The sequence below is a fragment of the Alosa alosa genome, chromosome 3 (assembly GCF_017589495.1).
Source record: "Alosa alosa isolate M-15738 ecotype Scorff River chromosome 3, AALO_Geno_1.1, whole genome shotgun sequence".
Lineage (NCBI taxonomy): Eukaryota > Metazoa > Chordata > Actinopteri > Clupeiformes > Clupeidae > Alosa > Alosa alosa.
Window position 1 is genome coordinate 12,835,139 of NC_063191.1, and position 23,590 is coordinate 12,858,728.

General features: G+C 42.9%; 2 protein-coding genes across 3 annotated transcripts; both read right to left on the bottom strand.

Annotated features, from left to right (window-relative positions):
* Positions 1-3,827: 3,827 nt before the first annotated feature.
* slc25a6 (solute carrier family 25 member 6) lies at positions 3,828-7,186 on the bottom strand. The gene is made up of 4 exons (XM_048240075.1): positions 6,936-7,186; positions 5,646-6,132; positions 5,021-5,161; positions 3,828-4,388 (listed from the first exon to the last, which is right to left on the bottom strand). Exons 1-4 carry the CDS (start codon positions 7,044-7,046, stop codon positions 4,231-4,233), a joined length of 897 nt encoding a protein of 298 aa, XP_048096032.1. The 5' UTR covers positions 7,047-7,186; the 3' UTR covers positions 3,828-4,230.
* A 340-nt stretch (positions 7,187-7,526) lies between these two features.
* asmtl (acetylserotonin O-methyltransferase-like) lies at positions 7,527-23,388 on the bottom strand. 2 transcript variants are annotated; one of them, XM_048239977.1, is made up of 14 exons: positions 23,282-23,388; positions 22,718-22,836; positions 22,490-22,621; positions 22,286-22,333; positions 22,121-22,185; positions 21,954-22,018; positions 21,639-21,747; positions 16,728-17,157; positions 15,774-15,951; positions 14,292-14,476; positions 12,389-12,521; positions 11,163-11,303; positions 10,230-10,352; positions 7,527-8,103 (listed from the first exon to the last, which is right to left on the bottom strand). In XM_048239977.1, the coding sequence occupies exons 2-14, from the start codon at positions 22,808-22,810 to the stop codon at positions 7,883-7,885; spliced, it is 1,923 nt and encodes a 640-aa protein (XP_048095934.1). In that variant the 5' UTR covers positions 22,811-22,836; positions 23,282-23,388; the 3' UTR covers positions 7,527-7,882. The 2 variants fall into 2 exon arrangements, with proteins under 2 accessions (XP_048095934.1, XP_048095935.1); XM_048239978.1 differs by lacking the exon at positions 7,527-8,103 and adding an exon at positions 8,120-8,794.
* Between the last annotated feature and the right edge of the window lie 202 nt (positions 23,389-23,590).

Consider the following 23,590-nt stretch of genomic DNA (forward strand, 5'->3'; position numbering starts at 1 on the left):
CATATCATGTACACTGCAATATATGGTGAAAAAGAAAGAAGTCCAAGTTCGTAAACTCAGTGATGCCTTTATCTTGCTTCAAAACTCAGCTATGATTCATGCAACGATATCAACATATGGAAGTAGTCATTGGTTTCCTGCTGAGAGCAGCAAATGGGTTTAAATCAGTCATTTTAATATCAAAGTACTTAACACTACTATTATAATTACTTACAGATGGGGATTTAAAAATGTCTGTCAAAGCTGCATTTCTATAAGAGAACTCTCTATCTAACTGACATGTACAGTACACTGGCTGTCTGAGAGAAAGGGGCTTCACATTACAGAAGATTGCTCCATATTATGGTCATTTCAGTAAATTACATTGGCCTTTGATCTCTGTTAGCTTGATTGACTTGTCTGGGTTTCATTATGTAGACATGCAGAGAGGCACTCTGTTGTTACTGGTAAACAAAAACGCCATGCACAGCTGTAATGACGCATGTGTGATCACTACACGCCTTAGTTTCTAGCAAATTCTGTTTGTCTCATTCTGGGTCAATTTTAACCCATGTACAGCAAAAAACAGTTTACCACCATGGAAAGCTTACATGGTTATAGCCTTCATGTAGGCTACATGGGACTAGTTTTCTGCGGAGACATACGAAGGGGGATGGAACTATCCATGTAGAAATATAGCCTATGTGTGAGGGAGGATATTATTTTCTAGTCATATGTGTAGCATATGTAAGGTTTCACGTAACAGTTATCTGTGTTGGTATCTGTGCAAGGCAACATGGGAGGGAAAATGAGTAGCAGTTTAAGAACAACTTCTGAATTCTTCTGCTCTGAGCAGATATTTGCTTTATTAAATAAATGTGCACGGTCTTGATGTTTTGCCATAACACACAAAACTCTGCAGACTCACAGAGCTGAAATTACCCTTCCATGCAATATGTGAATTACTATGATAAGTAGTCTAAAAAATGCCCCCGGTTTGACTTGCACTTTCTCCTCTTTCTGAGACTTGGGTGCACCTATAATGAAAATCAGTCTGACGCCACTAAAGAGCCAGATTGACAAGAAAATAAGAGAGAAACCATGACTCCCCTCATTATGGCGAGAAGGGAACACTTCAGAGCAGATCCACCCCCACAAAAAAATACTGGAAACATGGCGCACATGTCACAAGGAATCTCCACACTACCGTTACCATGACTGCACACAAGTGTGTCCCCTGTTTAAGTCCATTTGCAACGCTGGTCTGGACAGACATCAAGTTTTTTGGGAGGCAGAAATTGGAGGGGGGTGGGTGTGTCTGTTGTGAATTAGAGTCATATTCAATTCTTTTATAGGTCTGCCTGACAGACGGAACACGCTCTCCAGCCAAATGCTCTTCACATCACACTTTCTTCCAGATACATTTTGGATGGACTTAATGAGAATTTCCATTCCTTCTGTGGCCACCCCATTCGCTTCTTTTCTACGGGGTGATACGTTGTGCCCCTGTTATTGGAGGCCTTGTGATAATAATAATAACTGCTGGGAAAACAGTCTGAGAACCATTACAGGAGGGGCACTTTAGATAGTCATGTAGCTCCACCTAGTGGACAAAGAGTAGTATGACGGAAGGAAGGAATAGAAAGGTAGGAAGGAACAAAGTCATCATGCCTGCTGTGCCAGTAGCCACTCACTAAGGTTACCCTGGAAATCCAGAGTTCTCGCGGGAGGACAGAATTTGCTCAGCGAGTCACTCTGGCATTGAGAGATGATGCTCATTACTTATGCCCCTTGTATTGTGGGGCACCAATCACATCGGTGGATCTGATATAGACGGGCCAGAGGCGAGCTAAACAGATGACAGTCGTAGCGTTATCCAATTGCGTCGAAGTCCGGAATCAGTCAGTAAACATTGGTCATATATTGTTATCCAATTGCATGCAGTGAGATTTTCAAATGCATGCTTGGTGCCGCTCCTCGAGTTGGTCCATAACATTATTCATGGCCAGACCCTTAAACTTTTGGATTTGGGTCTGGAAGGTGCTGTCCACATGGAAATGACAAAAATGGTATTTTTGTGAAAACTGTAAAGTGTTTTACCGTTATAAATAGTATTTTACAAATATTTTTTGGAATGTTGGGCAAAAAAAATAGGTTGTAAAAGTGCCAAGTTAAAACTAGACTGTTAGGAATAGCAGTTCTACCAGAAAGACTCAGTAGACAGAATAGAATCAGTTAACAATTTAATTAGTAAAGGAACGGCTTGGATGCAAGCATGATAGAGTCCTGAATAGGTAACAGTCTTTGGCGTAGGGCCCGCCTCGATCCGCCCAGCGATGGCGGATCTCGCCTCCTGCCGATGGATGAAGGCAGGGGGGAGCCTACCCCCACGACGGACGGGGACCAACTGGTGGCGGTGGCTGAAGGAAGATGATGTGGTAGGCAGACCGTTGCCCGATGGGCGTGGACTGCTGGACAGAGGTGGCTGGAGGGGGAGGTGGAGGGGACGTCAAAGTCAGCGTGCTGAGAAGCAGAAGCAGTGTTAGGTGGTACATATTTAAAGAGCCCACTGAATTCCTATAGGCTAAGCTGATTGAATGAGTGAATGATCAGATTGCAGGGCTTTCGAAAGTAGGCAAAGCTAAGATTGGCTCGTGTAAAGCATGGGAGGAGTAAGCTACACTCTGAGTCTTCCTAGTAGAACTTTCGCTGAAGCTCTCATTTCCATTTAATATTTTTTACTGCTCATTTAAGACTTCTTCCAGTGTCCAACTATTTTCCAAAGACACATTGAAACTATGCCTTTGAGCACACTACATTCTTACAATGCGACACAGACATGACAGCACAATAAGTAACATGTAATGAAAATATGACCGCCGCTCAGTCCTGCACATTCTCTCCGCAAAAATAAATCACTTTTGTCTTTTTGTCTTCATCTTCTACTCTTGCAACTTTTGTGTATGTAAATGAGTGTGTGCGTTTGCTTTTGTGTGTGTTTCTCTGTGTGTGAGTTTTTGCTTGTGAGTCTGTGTGGGGTAATGGGGTGTGTGTGTTCGTGTGTCTGCTTGCCTGCGTGTGTGTGTGTGTGTATGTTCACTTGTAAGTGTGTGTGTGTGTGTGTGAGTAATAGGTGTAATAAAGATGTTTTGTTTATCCTTAAGTGTTCGGTGTAATATCCTAACTTACCATGCAGGTCTTGTAAAGGCATGTAAGCTTGATGAAGCTATTACATTATCAATCCTTCCCAAAACGTTTGGATCTTGTGTGTGAGTCTGTGCGTTTATGTGTGTGTGTGTGCCTGCATGTGTAGTGTAGTCACTAAATGTAAACATTCATTTATTGTATGGTCCCCCATGAACGGAATTCCATGGCATGCATTCATGATGATCCTACACTTCAAATTCTGTGCAGTTTTGAACCTGTCAGCCAAAGATACCTGTTATTACTGGCTCGTTTTTGCTTTTTCATTTTTAACTAGGTGGCGCTATGAGTGGATATAGGATGGGTTGACATGGCCCCCAGAAGCCAACATACAAAAAATGTGGTCCTCCTAGCCCCTACGGTTCTCCAGATATTCACAGAAAACTGTGTCCGCCCTACCCTCCTTTCAGTCCAGTCCAGTCCGGCAGGGGGGCGACGGATCAAAACAAAGGTTCCGTGTCATCCTTGTGAGGCTACATGCCCATAGGTTTCGTGCACCCCGGCCTTTCGGTGTCCTGGGAATCGTTGACACAAAATTATTGGAAAAAAACTATATAAAAAAAACAAACAAAAAAAACTCTAACTAAACTTATATGACCGCCTCTTCACTGCGCAGCGGTCATAATAACAGGACAGAGACAATCTTTCCCAACATTTTTTATTATAATTTTGGCGGGGTCATGTTGAGAAACAAAAATAAATGCATTATCAGTGCAATCAGACAGATGAACAGACAAACAAATATTGCAATAAAATTACACCGTGTTTAAATTGACAAGTACACAGATAAATAACTGGAGGGCTTGGTCAAACATCTGTCCTCTAGCACTAGATATAACCTAGACCCCACACATTCTTCGTTGGGAGGATGGGGGTTTGGTCAAAGCTTCATAAACTTTAAGTGGTTACAGCTACTCTACATACTGTACTTGATCATAGTGATTATGATTTAATATAAACCCCCTCTTCCCTTCCTTACCGAGTGGGTTGGGTTGGGTTGGCAGGGGGTATCGGGGGAGAAGGGAGGGGGGGTGCATCAGGTGACACTTAAGTATACTTCTTGATCTCGTCATAGAGCACCAGCACGAATGCACCACCCATGCCTCGCAGGACGTTAGACAGGGCACCTTTGAAGAAGGCCTTGCCGCCCTCATCGCGGGCGATCTTCCTCCAGCAGTCCAGAGTCCCAGTGTACATAATGTCAGCTGTGTGGAGAGAGAGAGAGAGAGAGAGAGAGAGAGAGAGAGAGAGAGAGAGAGAGAGAGAGAGAGAGAGAGAACAAAGACTCAAGCGGACCGGGCGGATATAAAGACGGTCATTATGAGGGAGTTACTCAGAAACAGAGAGAGTGAGAGAGAGGAAGGCTGCGTGTGTGTGTGTGTGTGTGTGTGTGTGTGTGTGTGTGTGTGTGTGTGTGTGTGTGTGTGTGTGTGTGTGAGTGTGTCTGTCTGTTGGGGTTGGCAAAGCGCAGGCCACAACTTCAAAAGAGACACTCATTATGAAGAGGGCTGTGAAGAGGGGGACCTCATTGAGGAAATCTACAAAAAAGACTTGAGTTGTGGTTACCAGTGTGAAGCACACATACGTAGCACCCTTTACTGAGCCCAATGGCTATGTTTGTTTGTGTTGCTCTGAATTTATGTGTGTGTGTAATACATAATACATGCAAAATAAGCATGAAAGCAGTAATCAAGTCGGTATGTGAAGAGTGAAGAAAGAAATGTTATGTTCACAAGTATGTGTGTGTGTGTGTGTATTACAGGTAGACATGCAGAGAAAGTGGTACAAAGAGGGTACCAGTAATAAGTGTGTGTGTGTGTGCGCTCAACAGCTTTACCTCCTTTGCGTCCTGACTGCATCATCATACGACGCCTGACCGTGTCGAAGGGGTAGGAGACAAGACCAGCGACCGCAGTGACAGACTGGGCAATCATCCAGCTAACCATAATGTGAGTGTTCTTGGGGTCTGGAAGCATACCTGCACACAGGAGGATGAGCAGTTACACTAAACAAATACACATTCAGGTATACATATTATGTAGGTACATTATTAAGACAGATTACAGATGTTTTATTTATATTTAACTTCTAATAATGAATGCTAGAGACAGAGGACTTTAGATGCACTACCTAAAGGCAATACATCTGGACAACCTTACATATTTTAAGGCTGAGGTTTGCAAAGTGCAAACTGTTGTTGGACTAAATTTGTCTGTGATAAAAGTCTCCTTTTAAGTAGTCCTATCTTCCTATGAGCAAAACGTTCAGACTCAAAAACAGACAAAGAACTGACAAAAATGTCACTTGTCATAAAATTATATTTGAGAATAGAGATATCCATCTATTGTTTATTTAAAAACTGGTGGTGGTGAAATATTAATTTAGAAGAGGGCCTGTTATTCTTAAATATCTCTTAGGCCTACTCCCATTTTTTGTGTAGGGTACTCAGTGGCCTAATTTACCTTTCGCTGTGTCATAGACGCCAAAGTAGGCTGCCCTGTAAATGATGATGCCCTGCACGGAAACGCTGAATCCCTGGTACAGGCCCTTGATCCCGTCTGATTTAGATATCTTCACCAAGCAGTCACCCAGGCCACTGAACTCCCTGCCGGCTCCGGCCTTGCCCACATCGGCAGCCAAGCGGGTACGGGCAAAGTCGAGTGGGTACACGAAACAGAGAGAGGTCGCTCCCGCAGCCCCTCCGGACGCAAGGTTACCGGCAAAATAACGCCAGAATTGTGTGTGTTTGTCTACACCGCCGAGGAAAATCTTCTTGTACTTATCCTTGAAAGCGAAGTTGAGGGCCTGTGTAGGAAAGTAGCGGATGACATTGGCCATATTACCGCGCCAGAAAGACACAAAGCCTTGTTCTTTAGGGATACGCACGACACAGTCCATAATTCCTTTGTACTGCTGGTCGGCGGCGATTTGCTTGCTGGCATGTTGAACCTGAGAGAGGATAGGCAAGGTTAAAACATGGTTAATAACAAAGGCCAACCAGGTCCCACAATGCAAGAGTTTCATCTCCAGTATTTTTTCCCACGGCTTCATTGGGCCTATCAATTATTTAGCACACATGTCCGACATTGATCAAGTACAAATGCATTGGTCATTATCCACGCAATGATGCTTAGACGAATGTGCGCAATCTGCCATCCACACGATGTGCATTCTAATTGCAACCTTGAGTCATACATTTTCGACAGGTAGGAGACTTCGCTACGAAATGTGAAAGGATTGCAGATGATGACCGCGGCGAGCAAGAAAAGCAAGGTTGCAGATGTGCATGCTAGGTTTACGTTAGCTGTCGCAGCTTGTCAATATCTGAATAACGATTTCGTTGTTCAGTCCACGATCCAAAAATATCCTTAATCGCAATATTGTGTTCTGTCATAAACTAGAATAGAATATGATGCGCTTTCTGCGTAATTTTTCAGTGTGACGCTTGTTACGCTACTGCTGTCTGAAGTGGGCGAACTATCACACAGGGCAGTGCGGCAGGCCTCAGAATCAGCATCAGCAGCGCAGATGATGCTAACGGGATGCTGGGATGATACATGCAGAGGACTTCAATATGGCCTCCCAAGGAGAAATTCCGAGCAGTGACTAATCTACACCGGCACATACAATTCATCTGCACAAAATGAACAATGTCATGGGTAAAGTCAAATGATATCAAAATACGTATGTATAACAAAGTCATTACATGTCACACATAAGACATGTTGGTATCGCGCACATTATGTTCTTACCTGCAGTAGCAATTTCACTCTCTCAATTGGTGCAACTGCCGTTTTAGAGATTGCAGCGGCGACTCCACCAGCCAAAAAGTCCTTTGCGAAAGACACAGCTGCATCAGCCATGACGGCGGGTTATGTGCTATAACGTAGTAAGCGTAAAGAATGCAGCAGTGCTGAAACTAAAACCGGCAGAGGGGCAGGTGATGGGTTGCTGGGATGCAGAGGTTGTTCCGCGCAGACTCCGCTCACATCCGACAAAATGGGAGAATACGCTCGCAATGCATGTGTCCAAATATCGCGAGATGAGGACATATAAAAGATTTCTGCCCAGCCCATTTGAAACATGTCGCCTACTGAACATGTGGTATAGGTTGGAACGCTATTGAACATGTGTGGTATAGTTTGGAACGCTCAAGCACCAACGCACCAACAAAAGCAGGAACACGAGTTTGAGTACTGGTTTACTTGAATGTTGTTTGTCTGTGGACCTAATTGGTAAAATATGTCTTGTCTCCACCGTGGGATAGTAGGAAACGCAATTTCGATCTCTTTGTATGTCTTGACATGTGAAGAAATTGACAATAAAGCAGACTTTGACTTAGTAGTTATTTATTGGTCACATTTATTAATTTAATTTCCTTTAATTTGAAAAGGATCCCACACCCTTTGTCAGATTTAGTGAATTGGCCCTTGGTTCTTTAACTGTTCAACGTTCACATACAGTGCTGGCTCTGTAAATAGGAAACACTGGACTGTGCTGCTGCTTGAACCAAGTGAACTAAATCATAAACAATCCCAGGTAATCAACACAGTGCTCAGGGAAGAGGGGGGCGATTTGATTGGTTGTTGATCTAAAATATCAGCCTTTGCCAAAACTAAATCACATATTTACCTACAAATTATATTAAAACAATAAAAAAGGAAAACAAAATAAATGGATGTGTGTTGAGCTGAAACTACTACGTCTTGATACAAAGCATAGCATCTAGGAAGTTCCCTGTGTAATGAACTCTGAGCAGACGCAACCCGGAGGCGTGCAGGATGGCTCTGTAGCGCCGCGTGGTCCTCTCTCTGCCCTGCGTCTGCACCAGCATGTTGAGGCATTGCAGACGGGCTCTGCTCACGCTTGCCCTGGGCTTTCCCTCATCCAACAGTGTCTCGGCCAGGAGAAAATGGCAGCCTGACATTCAAAACACAGGGTGGCGTGGTCACTGTTAGGTCCAGGACACATATACACATACACATACTCTCTCGCTCTCTGTCCAATGCAAAGTAGTGAATGTGTGTAAGCAGTGTACACGTGCACATATACAATGTTGGAGGTTAACACAAACACAATATGAAATGACAGGGAGATTTCACTCAATCACATAAGACATTACTACAAGAAGGCCAAACTCTTGGGATTAAAAATATATTTATTTCATTATTTGTCATAGCAACAATTCAGAGATCAATAAATTAGTATGATTATTTACAATTCAATTACAAAACCAGAGAAATCTACAGGTAGTGTTGTCAACAGTGAAAAAAACACGATAAACTCATTAGAGAGATCATCGTTAGTCACTAGGCTCAGTAAAGGAAGCTCATGATGTGTGCTTGAGAGTTTGAGAAGAAGGAGAGCCAGATGATGATGATCATCATCATCATCAATGGTCATGGTCAGTCCTTGAGGAAGAGCATGGCATCCAGGAGGTTGTTGGTGTTCTTGAGGCGGGTCTGTGTGAAGCCGTGCTGGCCCAGGAGCAGGGTGTACTGGGAGGCGCTGCGCTGTGAGCCCTCGGTCATGCTGAGGGCCTGCAGGAAGGCCCGGCTCGGCCCCCACAGCCCCTCCTCCAGCAGGATCTCACACACCAGCACGCCGCTTCCTGGGGGTGGGGGGCAGGCACACCATGCACCACACTATGCTTAGCAAACATTTCATGCACGTGTGTGTGTGTGTGTGTGTGTGTGTATGTGTGTGTGTAGGGGTAAGAGGTTGAGAGAGATACAAAGAGAGGGTTGTTTGTGTTGCGTCATGCTTAACAATCATTTAATGCGAGTGTGTGTGTGTGTGTGTGTGCGTGTATGCATGCGTGTATAATATGCACGCATGTGTGTGTGTGCGCGTGTGTAGGTGCCGAGTTTGAGACAGATAGCAAGAAGGCCGTGTTTGTTTGTATCGCAGAAAGGCATGAACATAGGGGAGACAAGGAGACAGACGGAGGGAAAGGGTGTGTATACTGTATTTGTCAGTTATTACACTAAATAAACCCACACCATTCATTACTTCCACTTTGAGGTTTAAACATTCATGTTAAAGGAACCGTATGTAAGAAATGTATTTCAATTAATCATAATATGGCCCTGATATGTCACTAGACATTAAGAAATCATGTTCATTTCAAATACTTATATCACTGACAACAATAGTCCGGCCAGGATATTGTCATTTAAAAAGTGAAGTTGCAGCCCTCAACTGATGTTGATGTTGTCATGTTGTGTTTTGGCCTGATGCGCCACCCTCCACCTATCTGCTAATCACAAAGTCAGTAGTGTTTTGGGATCCGGGTAGCCAGCTCTGCCAGTCAGGGGGGAGGGGGAGGTCATACACCGCTCTACAGTAATTTGAAATTGATTGCAGTACCAGTTTTGGTCACAATTTTACATGCGGTTCCTTCCTTACATACAGTACTGGTACCTATTTTTTTTTTTTTACCTTTTATGGTAATTAATGAATTTTATGAATTAGTTAAAATGTGATTGTAGTGAGGTACAGAGTCTGCAACCATAATTGTACAAAAGCATACAAAAAGAACAAGAACTGGCACTAATAATATAATGGCACTAGATTACTTACAGTATTGTGCATTACTGACATGTAAACAAGAATTAGATTTGCTCAATATGACGATTATCATTCATGCTGATATATTTGGCACCTCTACAATAGAATGTGTTTCTCTGACATTTCAGTGGATGATCAGTGACTGTGTACTTGTAACCTATGTAGCAAGAAACAGTCTTGCAATAGGATCAAACACTCAATCTGGGCCATGGGGATGAGTAAGACATTTAAGTTTTGGGTGTGACAGTAGATGCTAGCTTCAATCATACATTCAACTTGAATGCTGTTCTATCTCCCTGTGGTCTCTTTACATTGTTCATTTAACTGTACAGTAGTTTCAGCTTGAAAGAGAGAAGTCCTTTTAGATCTACAGTAATGGTTTTCTTTCACAACGAGAAGAATTTTTTTCAAGTGTTTTTTCTGTGTTGTTAACACAGTAACGTAAGATCAGCAAAATATTTTTTTAAATATCTTACCTGGACTGCAGTGCTTAGAGAGTTTATCTAGTAGCTGGTGGACTTTCTCCAGGGACCAATCATGGAGGATCCTTGCTAGGATGTACAGCTCTGCTTTGGGCAGTGGATCTTTAAAGAAATCACCTGTTAAAGTACAAAAAAGAGGAGACAGATGAAGTTTGCTATGGACCAACATGTGCTTTGTGAACAATTGCATTCCTATCCTCTAGAGAGCAGTGTACACATAGATATGGGTGGGCTGAAGTGACATCCTGTGCAGCACTGGCTCATGAGGACTCCTGTATACCTTTCAAATGTGAACGTGATTGTCAAGGTCAATAACCATTAGGCACAATAAAATTACACAAATCATTACAATCAGCTCATCCACAAAATGCACATTCCATATCCCTTTGTAGGTCGACTCATCCATTTAGTAGTGCACATCTTGTTTGTACATGACAAGTGCAAGCACAGGGTTATTGCTACATGTCTTTACAGACCCCATCTACACGGCTATGGGTTATTATTATAGTTTGTTTTGGAATAGGAAGATAATATGTTCCAAATGGAAGGCAAATGCTTACAGACAAATCAGTGCAATATTGGTATCTCCTGTACTGTATCTTCTTATTTTTAAAATATATACAAAGAAAATATTAAAAAAGTAGGGGCATAGGAGACACACCAAATGTGTTTTCCAAAAACCACACAGAAAAGTGCAACATTTCAGGGACAGGCAGCGATAATGAATCTGACTCAATATGGCGGAGATAAAATAGGTCACCGCAACCACAGGTCACTTCTAACACACAACCACGGTGTAGCAGCAACAGCATCCCACGTACAAAACGTGCAGAAATCTTTTTTTTTTTTTTAATGTACCACAATTGCAGACAATAGCAAGGAAATTGTAACATAAGTATTCACTTTCAATTTGAATACGACACTTACCAGCAACAAATGTCACTCTGTCATTTGGATCTCTCGGCTGGAAACGGCCACTCATAGCAATGACATGTGGCAAGTCAAAAACTGATACTGACATTTCTGGGTAAATCTGGGTAAACTCATATGCCATCGCTCCAGTGCATCCTGTGTAGAATATAAAAAAGAACAACTTCTTTAATACACTTTTAGTAAAGTCTCAAGTCTATAAAGCTGATTTAATAACTAGGTATATCCATGATCCAATCTGTGCATTTGCAGTGCAGGAGCAATGACTGAGTAAGCTCAATACTCCCACATGCCACACAACAGTTACAACTCATGCACGGTAACTCTTTGCACTTTGCACTATTTAAATCACGACCAAGTGAGTGAGAGAAGAGAAATGAACAATACCAAATCAAAACGATAACGAAATATTATATAATGTTAACTATTTAACATAGATTTCCATTGTCTTTTTTTATATGTTGTTTTTATGTAACACTTAAAAGAATATATACTGCTCAAAAATGAAGGGAACACTTCAATCATACTGTACACTGGATCGGTACTCTGACACTGTTTGGTTCTGAGCACAAGTAAAACTTTTGAGGCGAGTGTTTTATTTAGCAAGAACTGTCAGACATTCTGTGAATGTAGTTTGAGAATGGAGAAAAGGGTGGAAGGTTTCAAAAACTGTGTTTAAATTATTGTAGAAAACCAAATGTTTCCCTTAATTTTTTTTAGCAGTATATTTTGATAAATCTTAAATGTGAAAGTTCTAGGTAAAACCTATAGACCCTTTCAAGAGAGTTCCATTATCAGCATCATAGTTGGCCCCACAAGGCTTCCTTTTTAACATTCCATATGTTATCTTAATGCAGAGGAAGTAGATTGGGGCCCAAATAGAACGTTCAAGCATTGTTTTTGTTTACCTTGTTGAAAGGGTCAATAGTGAAAGCATGTAATGGCCTTACACAGGAATACAACTTAAAATCAAAGTGCAAGTGGAAGGTTGACCAAGATAAACTGTTAAATCTGTTAAAACTGGTGGATTTGGATCATGGTTATGGTTATGGAATTTAGCAGAAGCTTTTGTCCAAAGCGACTTTAAGCATTTTAGACCCCCCCAAAAAAAGTTTTAGCCTGCATTAAGCACATTTGTAATAAATAAATAAATATGTGCTATTATGCCTTATATATGTATATACTGTATACATAATATTTCATAACACATTGGACATGCGTACCTCCAACATCACATGCCGTTTTAAACATGGACAGATCAAAAGCTGTAGCCAAGTCTTTCGCAGTCACTTTCGCAATACTGTGCATGGCTTTCATGAACCTCATCTTCACTTCCTCTTTTTTGAAGTATGCATCCTGAAGGTGGGGAGTTAAAACAGAACAAACATAATTCTCAGGGCATGATAACTCACACTCAAAAAGGTGAGAAGCAAATTAATGCATTTACATCTGGTGATATTAGTCCAGTCATTTTATAAAAAAAGGTTGAACAAATTGCAACAGAAGCAAACTTAACTGATTTTGTATCCTCAATATGTCCTGAATAAGAGAAAAAAAGCTCCGAAGAATCCCAATAGGGAAAAGTTTAGAAAAAGACCTAAATATACCCTATTCATGCGCCTATTCAGTATTTTTCTCACGCAAATAGGGGGAAAAAATTAACCTTCACATATCACCTTGAAAATTACTGAGTTGATTACTTACATCAAGACAAACAAAAAATGTATTACAAGTTTTTTGAAATTGTTTGTTAACATGGGCAAACAGGGCATAATGTAATTACGTATAGCTAATTTGTATAAATACCACAACGGAGCTAATAGTCCAGGCAAAGGTCTGACCCAAAACTAATTGCAACAGAATTTATTTTCAAATTTTTATATTTCAATTGGTGATCTAAACACCATAGTAAAAGACCATGAAAATCCAGTTGGTGGAAATATGTTAAAATGAGGGTTGTTTTATCCATTATTCTTCAGCAAATACTGACAAAACTGTAATTAGAATGTTGTAGAATACACATTCTAAAGAATATCTGACCCCATCTAACTTAACTTTGAAAATTGTGAAGGCAAAGTTGAAGATGGACATGATAATGTCCAAATTCGACAGAAGGGTGCAGATGGGATGATGGGATAACTGCACCTCCAAAAAGGTGACTCTATTGTTGTGACATCTGGCAAAAAGGTGCATGCTATACTAATAAATATAGTTTAAGATTAATAATTAACAATGCATGCCTATGCATGAGTCATGGTTTTACCAAAGTACTAGAACAGTCAAAACTATACATATTCTAAAAGCATATGCACTGTACATGCAATATAGCATCAATCAACGTATGTCCCATCTTCCTCCGTACCATGCATATACTCCTCTATTCTGTATAGGCGAATCAAGTGAACAGCTGATACATTTTGGCCTGCACTATTAAGGGAAACAGATTAAACACCCTAAACTATACATTTCTGAAAACATATACCCTCTGGAGAAGATATAACTCCATTTAAGACATTTCCCATCTTCCTCCATGCCTTGGGCAATTTGTTTGTCAAATGTTGCAATTAGTTTTGGGTCAGACCTTACTTTGCCTATAGCTATACATAATTACATTATGCCCTGTTTGCCCATGTTAACAAACAATTTCAAAAAACTTATAATACATTTTTGTTTGTCTTGATGTAAGTAATCAACTCAGTAATTTTCATGGTGATATGTGAAGGTTAATTTTGTCCCCCTATTTGCGTGAGAAAAATACTGAATAGGCGCATGAATAGGGTATATTTAGGTCTTTTCCAAACTTTCCCCTTTTGGGATTCTTCGGGGCTTTTTTCCCCTTACTCAGGACATATTGAGGATACAAAATCAGTTAAGTTTTCTTCTGTTGCAATTTGTTCAACGTTGACCCCTATTTTGGCTTAAAATGACTGGACTATATTTCCTCTTCAAAAAAGCCGCCATTGAATGGCAAAATACTGTATTTTTACACGGCAGACTTCACTATAGTATTTTCACACGGTACATTTCCACTACAACATTTTACACTTTTGACTCTTTTAAAAATGCTCTTATATTGTGCACCTATCATACTATACATCCATATTCCACGTGTATGTGCCAGATCACCTGAAACAGGTCCTCAGCTTTCTTCCCGAAGGCTCGCTCATACTGATTGGCTCCTTCCCTGACAGCGGACTCCAGATGGGTGAAGAGAGGCCACACAAGGTCGTTACAGTGGAGGATGTAGCCGTGCAGTGACAGCGGGCTATCCGCCACCAGGAACCGACTGGCCTCCGCTGTGTTACTGTACACTGGAGTGGGCCATACAATGAGACATCAGAACAGAGCACAGCAGCGTCGGCATGGGACAAGATGGAGGACCAGAGCCGCATACATTACAAAAAAGATGCTTAGCAAAGGCAGCCAAGCAGCTACATGGGATGAACAACTGATCTAATTCTGGCCATATCCCCATAAAAGAGACGTTCAAAATGGCAGGGTCAGGATGAGGCAAGAGAGGATTTAGGATCAGATACATTACAAAAACATACTTAGCAAAGGCAGCCAATCAGCAGGGGTGAACACTGTTAAAAAAACACCATAAATATGACTTTTTATTTCAAGTTATTTTTGCACTTGCTTTGCCCTTAATTCAGACGGTATGTACTAATGTCTTGCGGGTCGGACTCGAACCAAACATGATACAGACACTGTAGCCACCTGCACCGCAAATTCCCTTGTTTGAGACTGTTCTAAGATAGAGGGGCTGCTATCTACCCCTGAATTAGCTGCCTCGGTGTTCAGATGACTATCACAATAATACTTCCTCAGCAGAAAAAGAATCTCTGAGACTACTGGGCTTTGTAATCAGCAACTATAACCTCAGAATAATCAGATAGTATCAACACAATAGGACAGTATTAACCCATTCGCGCCGGATGCTGCATGACGCAACATTCTATCTCCCGCCTGTTGCTGCATAGTGCAGCACTGAATCTCCCGCTGGTTGCTGCGTAGTGCAGCATGCTTTTTATTTCATGTTTCTAGGTGCTACAGAGGCTTAGATATTACATTTTGGTAGACGTTGACAATTTTTAGTATTTTTTCAGAAAACCCTCAGGAAATAAGGTTATTTAGTCTAGAATGCCATAGGATTCTATAGGCGTTTTTAGTAGGCATTTTAGGAGTAATGGGTTAACCATTCAGGAAATGTGAGAGAATATAGGCATCCATTTCTGCCTATTCTTTTGCATGTGCTCCCCACAGGCAATGGGGTTCTATTCGAGCTGGAAGTTAGCAAAAAATATCAATGTTACTTACACAAGATGATTAACTGATGCAATAATAACTTCAATTTTAAAATTGAGGTTTTAATGTAGTAACTGTTGTAATTGTGCCATTTAGCTTCATGAAGTCAACTGCTAAAGTAAGGTAATCACATGGACACCCACAGTTTTATTTTTATAAAGATTTCCGTCTACTCTAACAGTAGCTTTACCCAATGCCATGAGATTGAGGATAAATTCATGTTAGGCCACTACTCTGGCTTTTCAGTGGCTCTGACTAACAGCTGTCTCTCTCCACGACAGCGAATATGGGACTACTGACCGGGGTCTCCATCATTGCGCGTCCTCCTCTCCAGCAGACCCAGAGACACGCAGGCATCCAGTAGCCGCGCTGACCCTTCCTCAGAAGCCTTAATCCTCGCCGCCACCTCCTTCGCTGAGAGCTCCACTGATACGCTCAAAACATCAAAGATGTTTAGCTTGCATGCCGCAAACAAAGCCTGATTAAAGAGAAATAAAACAATACACACACACACCCAAACACACACAGACACACACACACACCCCCACCTCAGATTAAACTTGCTGCTGGGAAGAAGCAAAAAACCACACACACACACACACACACACACACACACACCAGAAGTTCAAACAACAGCGTAGCACAGAGTACAAACTGCACATCCAGCGTTCACAACACAGAGTACAGTCATAGCGTGTGTGAGAAGTTCACACGTTTGCAGAGACATTGAAAAGCAAACCACGGAACCAAAAAAAAAAAAAGTTGGTTTCTGATCTCCTCTGACACATTCATGCTGTCAAGCATGCAAGGTGTTCTTATTCCACTGCCCGTTCTCAAGAAACCAAAGGTGGGGAACTCCACCTCAATATTGAGAAATCTAACAAAATCCAAAGAAATAAAACAGCACAATCTTATCATATTCATCTCTAACTGAGGTGGGACCAACATGCACCTATGTTGAGGAAACACACAGCAATATCAAGTGAAATGAAAATTCTGCAAATAAAATTATTTCCGTCACAGTACAGCACAAAAGAAGAGGAGTTTCAGAAAAATAGGATGAGGACAGGGCAAAGGACCAGGAATAACTGGGAATAACCAGGAATAACTGAATACTATTCCCTCAGACAGAGCTCAATAATTAAACACATTTTGTTCCCCTGAACTATTGACATGACTATTAGCAGGTGAAGAGAATATTTTCATTTTTGAGCGATCAACCCATTTGACACCAGCCAGTTCTCCCAGCACTACCTTTGAGGCTTTGAACCCATCCATGATGTCAACTATTTTGTGGGGGAAGTCCTCTCGGTTGCAGCTACACGGCGATGCTGACTCCGACGCCGACTCGGGCCCGACAACGTTCTGCTCCTGGACGCCGCTGGCACTGGCGCCACTAATGGACACTGCCTCGCTGTCGGCACTGTCATTGGCCGGGTCAGACGGCTCCAGCTCACCGTTCTCGGCGCATTTGGACAGGCTGTTGACCAGGGGCCAGGTCTCCCCCGAGGAGTCCTCCCGTGCGATCTTGTGGACCGGGCTCTCCAGAGGACTGTTGTAGATGGTGCCCAGCGTCTTGCAGAAGTGGTTGAGAGGGAAACCCACAACGTTGAGGAAGTCCCCGTGGACGTACTCCACCAGCATTCCTCCCAGGGCCTGGATGCCGTAGCCCCCAGCCTTGTCCCTGGCAAGACAAACATCAAGGAAGACGAGGGCCGGGCATTTTTACTAAACAATTCCTACTATCTTTAAGAAAATGAGTATGAACACACGTACCCTGGTGCAATTAGAAGTGAACGCTCGTACCCTGGTGCACACAGCAATGTGTTCTATTAATACCCTGCCTGGTACAAATATCAGTGTATGCTATTTGCCCCTGTGCATATACCCTGGCATACTGATCACACAACACCTATGCTATTCGTACCAGGGGTGCAAATAGACACTCTGAGTAAGGTATGCTGTTTGCATCACTGTATAATTAGAAGTGGATGCTATTCATAGCCTGGTGTATATAGTAATGTGTGCTATTTACACGCTGGTGTGTAAACTAGCTAATTGTTGCAAAATAAAACACAACTTTTCCACCCGAAACTAATTTGAACAGATATTAGTACCGAAATCTTTCTTCACTTGAAGAATTCTTCACTTTCTGCTGACGAAAAAATGTCCGCCATGTTTTTATGCACACGAGAAACCCTGTCACAGGGTGTGAATAGTTGAGCTGTGTGGCCAAGGCTATTTGCACCAGGGAAGTAGCAAATAGACACTCCGTTTTCATAAATATCATCTTTAACAGATTTATTTAAATTGCAAATGGTCATGTTAGGAGATGAATACATTTCTCTTTTCAACTAGGCACCTTGTTTAATGGCAACGGCATCATGCCAAAAGGGGCAGAAATCGCCTTAACCTCCAGCAACTTAAGCGGTCCTTACCTACAGAAACCTCCTTCTCCATGGGCTTGTGGAACTGTCAATCCGCAGTCAACAAAACGGACTTCATAGCTGGCTATGCCAACCACCTTTCATTGGAACTCCTTGCTCTCACTGAGACTTGGATCAAACCAGAGAACACTGCCACCCCGGCTGCACTCTCCACTAACCTTACACTATCCCACACCCCTCGCCTATCTGGACGAGGAGGCGGGACGGGCCTGCTGATCTCCAACAAATGGAAATTCACCCCGCTACTGCCTTCAAACAAATATGTCTCATTCGAATTCCATGCCATCACAGTGACCGCCCCAGCAAAACTCTACGTGCTGGTCATCTACCGCCCTCCAGGCCAACTAGGTGACTTTATGGACGAACTTGACACTCTGCTGTCCTCCATCCCTGAGCATGACTGTCCGCTTCTTGTTCTCGGTGATATGAACATCCACTTAGATGCCCCAGGCTCAGCGGACTTTCTGGCCCTGATCCACTCCTTTGACCTCAAACTGGTTCAAAGCCCACCGACTCACAAAGCTGGCAAAGAGCTTGACTTCTTCTTTCACTGAACTGCAGCACCCTCATGGTGACGCCTCTCCATCTTTCTGACCACTTCTTCATCCAGTTCAACGCCAGCCTGACAGAACAGCCTCCGGCTCCTCAGCCGATGGTCACGCTCGCCCGCAACATCCGAACCTGTCTCCAACGCACTTCTCCTCTGTGGTTGCCTCTGGTCTACCTCCACTCAACACCTTCTCCTCTCTGGAGGTTAATGAGGCCACAGACTCGCTCTGCTCCACACTGACCTTGTGTCTAGACGAGCTGTGCCCTCTTACCTCCTCCGATCGCAGCGCACCAAACTCAGAGCCGCGGAGAGGAAATGGCACAAATCCAAACTAACTGATGACCTCAAAAACTACCAGACACTCCTGACCTCCTTCTCATCCAGCATCACTGCTGCTAAGACGGCTTTCTACAATGACAAAATCAACAGCGCTACAGACACTCGAAAACTTTTCTCAACCTTCACTCAACCCTCTACTCAACCCTCAGCTGCCTCCTCCTCCATCCAGCCTTACTGCAGATACCCTCGCTTTATTTTTTACAAACAAAGTGGCGGCAATCAGCAGTCAATTCTCTACATGCCCACTCAACACATCTGACTCAGATACCGCACTCCTACAACCTCTAGGGACTGCTGGTACATCTTTTTCAGCATTCACGCCTCTCTCCAAGAGTGAAGTATCTAGACTCCTGACATGCAGCCGTCCTACCACATGCTCGCTGGACCCTATACCTACGAGCCTACTTCAGAAGCCTTAAAAGAAGCCAGTGCGACCGCTCGGTCATCAGTACTCATTCTGCTTGACTTATCGGTTGCCTTTGACACGGTTAATCACCGCATCCTTCTCTCTATACTTTCGCTAACATGGGAATCTCGGTTCTGCTCTCTCCTGGTTTGAATCCTACCTCACAGGGCCTTCGTTTAGCATTATCATGGCTTGGTCAGCTATCTGCACCTCACCATCTCACCACAGGGGTCCCCAGGGCTCAGTGCTGGGCCCCTTCTCTTTGCTATCTACACCACCTCCTTGGGACAGATTATCCGTTAAGCATGGCTTCTCCTTACCACTGCTATGCAGGCGACACACAGCTCTATCTGTCCTTTCCACCTGATGACCCCTTGGTTTCAGCCGCGGATCTCGGATTGCCTCTCAGACATAGCTACATGGATGAAGGCACACCACCTCCAGCTGAACCTCTCAAAGACTGAACTGCTGGTCCTCCCAGCTAAACCTACCATACACCACGACATCAACATCAAATTTGACTCCCTGTCTGTTTCACCTACCAGGACTGCAAGAAATCTAGGAGTTGTTCTCGACAACCAACTAAACTTCTCAGATCATGTTGCCTCAGTTAAGCCGGTCATGCCGTTTAGCACTCTACAACATCACGGAAAATCAGGACTTACCTGACTCAAGATGCTACCCAACTTCTGGTTCAGGCAATAGTCATCTCACGACTCAACTACTACATTGCCCTCCTGACAGGTCTCCCAGCCTGCGCGAGTGAAACCACTTCAGATGATCCAGAACGCTTGGCGGCCTGGTCTACAACCAACCCAAAAGGGCACATGTTACCCGCTGCTCATCCAGCTACACTGGCTACCTATGGCGGCCCGCATCAAATTCAAGGCCCTAACGCTTGCCTACAAAGTAGTCTCAGGTTCTGCTCCCACCTACTTGAATGCCCTCATACAGACATACGCTACCTCCAGACCGCTCGCTCCTCCAGATCTAAGCGGCGTCTAGCTCTACCTCCGACGCGCTCAAGCCAATCCAAACTTTTCTCCTCTGTTGTTCCTCGTTGGTGGAACACACTGCCAGTTCCTACAAGGGCAGGGACATCCTTCTCCATTTTCAAAAACTCCTGAAGACCCAGCTCTTTAGAGAACATCTCCTCTCATAGCAACACTTACAACAAGTCTTACTGATCCTAGCACTCACCAGCAGTCTTAAACTGACAAGTAACTGTTAAAAACAGCAGTCACTGATGCACTTATTCTTACTGTACTGTTGCTCTAAAACTTAAACTGTTTACCATGTTGTTAGTCGCTTTGGCTAAAAAAGCGTCAGCCAAATGTAATGTAATGTAATGTTTAATACTTATACTTTTCTACAAGACTATTCACAAAACATTTTGTGTTCTGCGCAGGTCAAAGGGACACTTTCACGGCACATCACCAAAGATATTGCCAAAGTGGCACGTGATAGCAATAAATGTAGTTGTGTTTCAAGACTAGTTTTAGCCATGTGGCCCCTCTTGGCATTAAAACAGACACCCTCCCCTCCCCCAATGAAATGCTAATGTACTGGTTCCAAGGGCTATCAGATCCACAAGACAAAGGATGTCACCTTGCTATACTGAATCCATGTGTCATGAAATGTAAACATATTCATGTTTGGTATCATTGTAATAGTCTAAGTACAAGGATTGTAATGATTTGATTGTGAGAATGTTTGGAACATTCTATAAGTGATATTTCAGATATATAAGATATCTCTCCTTATGTTCTTCAGATAGGTGTGAAGTAGGTGTGTCTGATGCCATCTGGAGAACCAACCATGTGGGATTGTTTTGCCGCCAATTCTTCCTTTGTTTAACCCATACAAAAGTGACTAACTTGCAATGTTTGTGAAACAAGAACATGGAGAACTGAAGAAGAGAGAGAGGTGGATCCAACAGAGACCATGGCCTCAGTGCCATGGCCTACCACAGACCATTTTTACCCTCTCTGCTTGTAACAGAATAAACCTGATTCCTGAGTGTTCCTGAAGTTTGCCAGTCTAAGTTAATATTAAGTAATTATTCATCACAATTACTTTCACACGGCACGCTAGATTTTAAACAATGCCTGTGCTATTGTAGGTGTACGCATTCACTAGTCTTAGACAAAAACTGTTAAAAAAAACAAAGAAGAAAGCCGGGATTCATGCTCTACAGATTTAATCACTTGAGCCCTTTATTAACTCTGTGGCCTCCCAGGTTCCAGTCGTCACACTGAGCTCAAAGTAAACATGATGAAATGGATGATTATGTCAAAGTCCACAAGTTCAGAGAGTTCACATTCTGACTGAAATTGACTGTCTGACTGTCTGATTGACAGACTATATAGGCCGGGACAGAGATAACAGTATAGAGGATGTTAGACCAGAGACCAGACACTCACATTGGCTCCCCACTGTTGATGTACTCCCACAGCATGTCTTCTGACAACTCGGCAAACTTCACCTTCGTCTCCTCATAAAAGTCGACCACGTTGAAGTCAACCTCTTTGTCTTGAGGAAAGAGAGCATCAAAACACAAAGTGTTTTACACAAACCCTAGAAAAATGCACTGAGGAGAGTCAACGCTGAAATGTTCACCAGAAAGTGATATGCCCAGAGAGACACCATAACATAATTAACACGTATTGGCCTACAACCAGCTTTTCACATTATATTATCTGGGGTTCCAACAGAAAATGTTTGAATATATTTCTGACCTTCTTTCTCTTGGCAGAGCACGATAGCAACTCCTGTGAAGACGCTGTGCTCTTTCCCACTCAGACTGCACAAAACACAAGCACAACCATCGGTGAGCCAACAAGGGTTATCACAGTGTATATCTAATGCATTGTAAATGCAGCATGCTGACAGGAAATCAGAGAACCTGGACAACATCCTGTAAGCATCTTGCTTGTCTGATGGTTTCTCCAGGATGTGACCGTCCACTGTCTGGGTGTGGAGGAGGGAGGGCACAGGTTGAGAAGAATGAAGAATAGCTAAACTCACATCATATCACTTAAATGATCACATATCACAGGTTACAGCTTACCACAACAGTGTCTGCTCCAATGACAATGTCAGGGGTTTTCAGATGTTTCTAAAAAAAAAATACTTTTGTTTAAATCTTTCTCAAAATCCTGATGCACACGGTGTGTGCATACACACACACACACTCGAGGTGGACTAGCCAGCCATAATGATGGAAAAATAAGAAAACAAAATACTTGTACATGTTCTTGAGGAATGGACTCACATATGGCATTCTCCTGGCCACCTCCAGGGCTTTCTGCCTGGCAGTCTCCACAGCATAGTCCTGCGGATCCTTAAATAAGGCTTTGTCCAACGTCTCTTTAAACCAGGACGGCACAACTTCGAAGCGCAGCCCCTGCAACAACAACGTAGCATAGGAGAAGAACACAAGTCATTCAAATGATTGTGGTACACAATTAACTGTGAAAGTCTGTACAAGAAAAAGCCTTACCACATTTGTCAAAATCTCAAGCCTTCTGGGAGACGCACTGGCAAGAACCACGAGCTTCCCAGTCAACTTGTTGATGACTGGATTTAATACCATGGTTTATGATATCTGTTGTCCTTCTCCTATTTGACAGCAAAGGACACATAAATGTTTCACTGAGGGGGCATTCTTGGCCTGCAATTTATGAGAGAGTGACCCTGAGCAGCAGCAGCAGCAGCAGCGGCGGCGGCGGTGGTGGTGGTGGTGGACTACACAACTGGCAGGGTCTGAACACGTATTTCAGGCTACCTACTGAGGATGTAAAGTAGCCTAAAACTACTTAACTACAACAATCAAGACTCACTGTATATTCTTAACTGAAAGTAGGCTAAGCCGCAATGCTTAATTCTGGAGATATGATTAAGGTAACTTAGCTAGCTGATTCGCTTGTATTTAACAACTTTTGCGATCAAAACAGAATCTGGCGCGGCATAGTTGGCACAATATAATACGCAGTCCCAAGGAACAATAGGAACAATATTAAAATATTATATCGCCATTCGTAGCCTATGCATTTCTTTAACCTACCTGGAGGCAATCTACTGGTTTGAAAGGTTCCGAACAGAACTTCCAGTCAAGCAATGCAGCAGGCGGAGCAAAATCACGCATGCGCAAGCTTCTAAGTTTAATGCAATGGACGTGTTCGTTGTGCACCGGCCAGCGTCACCTCGAGCACCCCTCTGCGTATGCAAATAGACGACTCCATATAGCAAAAATATGAGCTCAAATTTGAAAATAGTTGTCTGTAATAGAGTGGCAATGGATTACATGCGTTCCAGTTACATGAGAGGAATACATTAAATAAAAACAATCGTTATATCGTAGATATTTACTATC